Here is an 8,012-nt window from a genome sequence, read left to right on the forward strand (position 1 = left end):
GTACTGTCTGGCCAGTCACAGGCCCCCATGACTCACTAGCGGTAGTATCTCAACGGGTAGCTGGTGCCCTACTAATTCAGGTAAGAAATCAAAATGCCCCTGGGCATTGAACATCCAGAGAAGTTCAGCATGGTTGCTGAACCTAATTCTGTTGCAACACGATGGCAACAATGGTGTGAGGATGTTCAGGCAATTACTGTTATTTCACACGGAAATTGAAAGTAAGAAAATGTAAAACACTCATGTAATTGTATTACAAATACCTAGTTTTATTTGATTAAACATTTTCATATAAAAAAGTGTATTTTCTGGTGATCTTTGACTAGAAATGGACAGTGCAATAATACCTATTATAATCAAAATAAGGAAAACAGAAATGTTTATTTCAAAACATGAATTTTTGAAAAAGGTTGCCTACGTGTTAACAGATAACTGATTGAAATCTATTATTGATAATTGCCATAATTATTCTTCATTTGCCAAAACTCTTCATCATTTATTTTTACACAACTCATGATGAATATTTGTTTACACGATATCTATCTCTTTCGTCAACAATTTATAGGAAGTCTCACGATAATATTTCAATATACTGTTTAATACTTTGGGCCAATTCAGTACGATCTTTAAGGTTTATTCATTTTTTATATGTGATTTTTTTCGTAACAGTTTACTATATTTACTTTCAAGGCAAGTTTTTGTGAATCATTGAATAATCATCAGTAACTCTAAGCTGAATATTAAAAAAAATATTTCTTAAATAATTCATAGAGAAAAAGTAATATACATATGGCACAAACCAACCATTATTAGTCAAAATGCTTTAAATATAAAAGCATTCGTAAAATTATTTATTTAATAGATTACATATAAAAAAGATGCTAAAACTGCTGAAAAAAATAATATCCAATGAAATCCTCAAAAGATTTAATAAAGAAATTCATACGTTAAAACTCCTAATGTGGTTTAACATTTGTCTTTAAGAGATCTGGATGTGAATACCAAGCATCGATTTTTAAGTATCCTAGACCTAGAAATTCGTATCCTTTTTCTTGTAGGAATTTCGTCAGGAATTCCTTCCCCTCGGGAATGTGGGCCACCTCAATGCACATCAGCCTAAACTTGATCTTATCCCATGGAATGGTCTTCAGAATCTAAAAGGAAAAGAAGAAAATCGAAATTTGGAAATCGTGATTTTGAAAAGGACTTCTTCATTGATGTTCCAAATTTGAAATTTTGTTTTCAAATCAACAGAAAAGGTGATATCACTTTCACTAATGGAAAGAAACGTAATTTCTCGAAAGAAAGAAAAGACAGGGGGATTATTAGCAATGTGTTAGCGTTGTTTCCAGGAATATTTGCTGAAAATGCAGTTTCACATGGTAAACGCCAGACTGGGGTTCGAGTCCCGCTTAGTCTCGCTAGTTCCTTTGGTCGCTGCAACCTCACCATCCTTGTGAGCTAAGGATAAGGGGTTTGGGGGAGCCTATAGGTCTATCTGCTGAGTCATCAGCAGCCATTACCTGACCTTCCTTTATCCTAGGCTGGGTGGAGAGGGGGCTTGGGCGCTGATCATATGTATATATGGTCAGTCTCTAGGGCATTGTCCTACTCGATAGGGCAATTTCACTTTCCCTTGCCTCTGCCTTTCATGAGCGGCCTTTAAACCTTTAAATTACATCACCTTACGTTTGGAAACACAACAAAAGGCATATGGTCTATAATGATATTCAGTTATATGTAAAATAGTCTCATTATTCTATGATTCATCAAAATCACAACGAAAGGATTGAAGTAGAGAATTGATGAATTCGAAAAATAGCTGGTGTTGAAGATATCCTGATTTTCTTTGGGAATATGTATCAGTTTGTTATTGTTGTTAAAACCAAACAATATCAAAACATCAACCAATATAGAACAAGAATACACACGCACACACACAAGAATATATATATATATATATATGTATATATATATATATATATATATATATATATATATATACAAATATATATATACATATATACATATATATACATATACATATACATATATATGTATATATATATACTATATATAATATATATTTATATATATGCATATATATACAGTATATATATATATATATATATATATATATATATATGTGTGTGGGTGTGTGTGTATATGTATATATATATATATATATATATATATATATATATATATATATATATATATATATATATATATATATGTATGTATGTATGTATATATATACATATAAAACTCATGTTTATATTATTTCTGTAATTTCTGTCGTTCAAAAAGTGGGTTTATTAGATCGGTCCAAATCTGTCGTAGATGTTGACAAGGGTCTTAAGATAAATTATTAGTAAATGACTGCATTGAATACGAATAGACTAGATGCAAATAAAGTATTTCTGTAAACAAATAAAAAAAAAAACTCACCTTGACTTCAAAAGACTCGATATCCAGAGATAAGAAATCTACTACTTTAACATCCAGGGCTTGAAGAATAGAAAATAACGGAAGTCCTTTTACGGTAATACCATGAGCACTTAGCTTACTGCCATAGCCATTAGCCCTGGAAATGACCATGGATTAGTGTGAGGCAAAGAAGCTGAAGTATATAATTCGTTATTGTTCTCTTAAACTGAACTGAATACTTCTGGTGGTAATTACTCACAACCTGGAAACATTATGTCAAACTGTATCGCACTTCAACATTGGACTTGGTCTGCAGTGACATAGAAAACGGGAATATTTCTACGCCATTTCCCTTACCCCAGTAGACTATGTTCTCCATTCTATTAGTCCATTGAATTTATATATTGATATGGACCTATTGCTTAAATAAATTAAATCTGCCTTTTTAAAAGCTTTTTGAATTCTAAGGAACATGTATAAAACAAAATTGAGTAATTTCAACACTAAAATTAAAAAATATGCAGTAAGAATGTGGAAGAAAATGGTTTCAAAGTTCGAAAATCTGGCATTATATTTCCATGTTTTTTTAAATATAAAACCTCATTTTGAAAGGTCTCACCAGACAATATTGTCCCATACAACATCGCACACTGTCTCCGGATTATGCTTAAAACCAACTCTTATTGCTTATAAAGACCTAATGTATGTTTTTATGTAGAACAGGCTTACATAAGTCCTTTTATAGTCTACAAATCAAATATCTGTTTTAATGTTATTAATGTTTTTAAAATATTTCATTTTCCTTTTTATTACTTCTTGTATCGTTTATTTATTTCCCTATTTCCTTTCCTCACTGGGCTATTTTTCCCTGTTGGAGCCCTTGGGATTATGGCATCTTCCTTTTCCATCTAGGGTTGTAGCTTAGCTAGCAATAATAATAATAATAATAATAATAATAATATTAATAATAATAATAATGATAATAATAATAATAATAATTCCTTTCCTCACTGGGCTATTATTCCATGTTGGAGCCCTTTTATTGCATCTTGCTTTTTCAACTAGGGTTGTAGCTTAGCTAGCAATAATAATAATAATAATAATAATTATTATTATTATTATTATTATATTTCCTTTCCTCACTGGGCTATTATTCCATGTTGGAGCCCTTTTATTGCATCTTGCTTTTTCAACTAGGGTTGTAGCTTAGCTAACAATAATAATAATAATAATAATAATAATAATAATAATTATATTTCCTTTCCTCATTGGGCTATTATTCCCTATTGGAGCCCTTGGGCTTATAGCATCTTGCTTTTTCACCTAGGTTTGTAGCTTAGCTAGCAATAATAATAATAATAATAATAATAACAATAATAATAATTATATTTCTTTTCCTCACTGGGCTATTATTCCCTGTTGGAACCCTTGGGCTTATAGCATCTTGCTTTTCCACCTAGGGTTGTAGCTTAGCTAGCAATAATAATAATAATAATAATAATAATAATAATAATAATAATTATATTTCCTTTCCTCACTGGGCTATTATTCCCTGTTGGAACCCTTGGGCTTATAGCATCTTGCTTTTCTACCTAGGGTTGTATCTTAGCTAGCAATAATAATAATAATAATAATAATAATAATAATAATAATAATAATTATATTTCCTTTCCTCACTGGGCTATAATTCCATGTTGGAGCCCTTTTATTGCATCTTGCTTTTTCAACTAGGGTTGTAGCTTAGCTAGCAATAATAATAATAATAATAATAATAATAATAATTATATTTCCTTTCCTCACTGGGCTATTATTCCATGTTGGAGCCCTTTTATTGCATCTTGCTTTTTCAACTAGGGTTGTAGCTTAGCTAACAACAATAATAATAATAATAATAATAATAATAATAATAATAATAATAATTATATTTCCTTTCCTCATTGGGCTATTATTCCCTATTGGAGCCCTTGGGCTTATAGCATCTTGCTTTTCCACCTAAGGTTGTAGCTTAGCTAGCAATAATAATAATAATAATAATAATAATGATAATAATAATAATAATAATAATTATATTTCCTTTCTTCACTGGGCTATTATTCCCTGTTGGAACCCTTGGGCTTATAGCATCTTGCTTTTCCACCTAGGGTTGTAGCTTAGCTAGCAATAATAATAATAATGATAATAATAATAATAATAATAATTATATTTCCTTTCCTCACTGGGCTATTATTCCCTGTTGGAACCCTTGGGCTTATAGCATCTTGCTTTTCCACCTAGGGTTGTAGCTTAGCTAGCAATAATAATAATAATAATAATAATAATAATAATAATAATTATATTTCCTTTCCTCACTGGGCTATTATTCCCTGTTGGAGCCCTTGGGCTTATAGCATGTTGCTTTTCCACCTAGGGTTGTAGCTTAGCTAGCAATAATAATAATAATAATAATAATAATAATAATTATATTTCCTTTCCTCATTGGGCTATTATTCCCTATTGGAGCCCTTGGGCTTATAGCATGTTGCTTTTCCACCTAGGATTGTATCTTAGCTAATAATAATAATAATAATAATAATAATTATATTTCCTTTCCTCACTCGGCTATTATTCCCTGTTGGAGCCCTTGGGCTTATAGCATCTTGCTTTTCCACCTAGGGTTGTAGCTTAGCTAGCAATAATAATAATAATAATAATAATAATAATAATAATAATTATATTTCCTTTCCTCATTGGGCTATTATTCCCTATTGGAGCCCTTGGGCTTATAGCATCTTGCTTTTCCACCTAGGATTGTAGCTTAGCTAATAATAATAATAATAATAATAATAATAATAATAATTATATTTCCTTTCCTCACTGGGCTATTATTTCCTGTTGGAGCCCTTGGGCTTATAGCATGTTGCTTTTCCACCTAGGGTTGTAGCTTACCTAGCAATAATAATGATAATAATAATAATAATAATATTATTCCCTTTCCTCATTGGGCTATTTTTCCCTGTTGGAGCCCTTGGGCTTATAGCATCTTGCTTTCCCACCAAGGGTTGTAGCTTAGCTAATAATAATAATAACAATAATAATAATAATAATGATAATAATAATAATAATAATAACAAGATAATTTCGCTCCTCAAACGTGCAACAACTTACTTCATCGATACTTCGGACGCAGAAGTTGTCTGTGAGAGAGCGGCGTGAATGGCGTAGGCCTTCCTGTGTTTTTTCTTCAGTGCTTCGAAATAGGATGGGATGGCTTCGATCAGGAGTCCTCTCCAGCCCAGCTCCCTCTCGAAGAAGATCGAATTACTCAGGCTCTCTCCATCTGCAGCGCCAACCTCAACGAAGAACCCGTCTTTCTGAATCAAGGATATGGACCATTAACCTTGACCATGATCTTTGAACACACAGTACACTGTTAAAAATTTGGCTTTAAAAAAAAGGTAAAAATCATGGAATAAATGTTGCAGGGTATTTACCGTTTTTAAAAACTGATATATGGACTTGAAGGAGTGATATTACTGACACCAACCCACAAGAGATAATATCGAAGTAGGGTAAAAATTATGGTCGCCTGTATTTTACTGAAATGCGGCTGAGAACAGTATATTTTTACTGAGAATTTCCCATTAACATTACGGTTTTTTTCCATAGCATAGTTTATTAGTGATATATTCCAATACTTCATCTCCTCCTACAGCTATTAACGCAAAGGGCCTCGGTTATATTTCGCTAGTCGTCTCTATCTTCAGCTTTTAAATCAATTCTTCGCCATTCATTCAATATCCAACTTTAGGCTTCATTTTTTTGCCTTTCCAAGAATCTTTTATTGCAATTCCTTGTTATAATGTATCTGTTTTCTTTTCTTCACAATTCCATGATTGCAAGTCTGAACTGATAAAAAATGTTTCCATTATTTATGTGTACATAGCCATGAAAGTCCAAAAGATACACTAAGGTCATCGCTAAAAAAATTCTACAATTCCAAGACAAGTTTTACCTTCTTTCCTCATTCCCCTCGGTAGAATAAAGCTGATTTTCCAAGTCAATTGTATGGCAGGTATTCTGAAGTGCTATAGTCATTTCTTTTTAGCGAGGCAGATATGCACCGACTCGGAGCGGTGCCCTTTTAGCTCGGAAAAGTTTCCTGCTCGCTGATTGGTTGGACGAGATAATTCTAACCAATCAGATAGCAGGAAACGTTTCCGAGCTAAAGGGGCACCGCTGCAAGTCAGTGCAATGCGCATCATTAAGAAAAATTGGTTAAAGGTCTGCAGTTAATTCTGTCAGACTTGCCTTCTCCATCATAAGGCTCAGCACTACATACCATTTAAGAAGTTTTATTCCATCTACAACTAGATTATGGAATGACCTTCCTAATCAGGCAGTAGAATCTGTGGAACTTCAGAAGTTCAAACTTGCTATTTATTTATTTATTTTTATTTTTTTTTTAATGATTGGTATTGATCTTAAGATATTTTACATTTTTATTCCATCTTCTCAGTTTATTCAATTCAGTATTCCCTTTCCTCACTGGGCTATTTTCCTTGTTGGAGCCCTTAGGTTTGTAGCATCCAACTAGAGTTATATATAATAATAACAATAATAATAATAATAATAATAATAATAATAATAACAACAAAATTAATAATAATAATAATAATAATAATAATAATAATAATAATAATAATAATAACAACAAAATTAATAATAATAATAATAATAATAATAATAATAATAACAACAACAAAATTAATAATAATAATAATAATAATAATAATAATAATAATGATGATGACAGAAGGTAATCTCTCGGTTGAAGAGGAGTTGTCCAGTGAACAAACATCCCATTCATCATAAAATTATATTTAGATTAAATTCAAAGGTAATTCGATTATACTCACCATTCCTCTCAGCATTTCATTCGCAATTCTTGACTGGTTGAATTGCGAAAAGTGAACTGCGCCAGACCTTGCAAGTTTGTAAGGTTGAACCGATGGAGGAACCAATAATTCGCGACGAATGTATTCGATCAGTCTTGGGTCTTCCTGGTCTGCTCCCTGAAAAAAAAAAAAAAAAAAAAAAAAAACGTAAGATTTTCTGACATGTGGTGACATTACGTTACTTTTATTTTGACATACTAAAGGAAATACCAGCTGAGATTAACAGTCCCTGTTGAACTGAAAATCATTGATTTTTATTTTGACATACTAAAGAAAATATCAGCTTTTGACAGTATTTTTATGCTGGTGATAATTAACACCTTCGTTCAACTGAAAATTATAGATTTTCATTTGACAGTATTTTTAAGCTGGTGATAATTAACACCTTCGTTCAACTGAAAATTATAGATTTTCATTTGACAGTATTTTTAAGCTGGTAATAATTAACACCTTCGTTCAGCTGAAAATTATAGATTTTCATTTGACAGTATTTTTATGCTGGTGATAATTAACACCTTCGTTCAACTAAAAATTATAGATTTTCATTTGACAGTATTTTTATGCTAGTGATATTAACACCTTCGTTCAACTGATAAGGATAGATTATCAATTGACGGTATTCTGAAACCAATAATGCTATATATCTCG

The 8,012-nt window shown here is 31.4% G+C and overlaps 1 protein-coding gene across 1 annotated transcript in view; it reads right to left on the minus strand.

Moving 5' to 3' along the window:
- Nucleotides 1-245: 245 nt before the first annotated feature.
- LOC137657613 (protein Star-like) overlaps nt 246-8,012 on the minus strand; it is a 213,702-nt gene continuing 205,935 nt past the window's right edge. The window contains exons 4-7 of the mRNA XM_068391972.1: nt 7,326-7,481; nt 5,575-5,780; nt 2,452-2,587; nt 246-1,154 (exon numbers count right to left, since the gene is read on the minus strand). Of these exons, the coding sequence (XP_068248073.1) occupies nt 957-1,154; nt 2,452-2,587; nt 5,575-5,780; nt 7,326-7,481 (696 nt within the window). The 3' untranslated portion in view covers nt 246-956. The remainder of the gene's footprint in view (nt 1,155-2,451; nt 2,588-5,574; nt 5,781-7,325; nt 7,482-8,012) is intronic.

The sequence above is a fragment of the Palaemon carinicauda genome, chromosome 18 (genome assembly GCF_036898095.1).
Source record: "Palaemon carinicauda isolate YSFRI2023 chromosome 18, ASM3689809v2, whole genome shotgun sequence".
Classification (NCBI taxonomy): domain Eukaryota; kingdom Metazoa; phylum Arthropoda; class Malacostraca; order Decapoda; family Palaemonidae; genus Palaemon; species Palaemon carinicauda.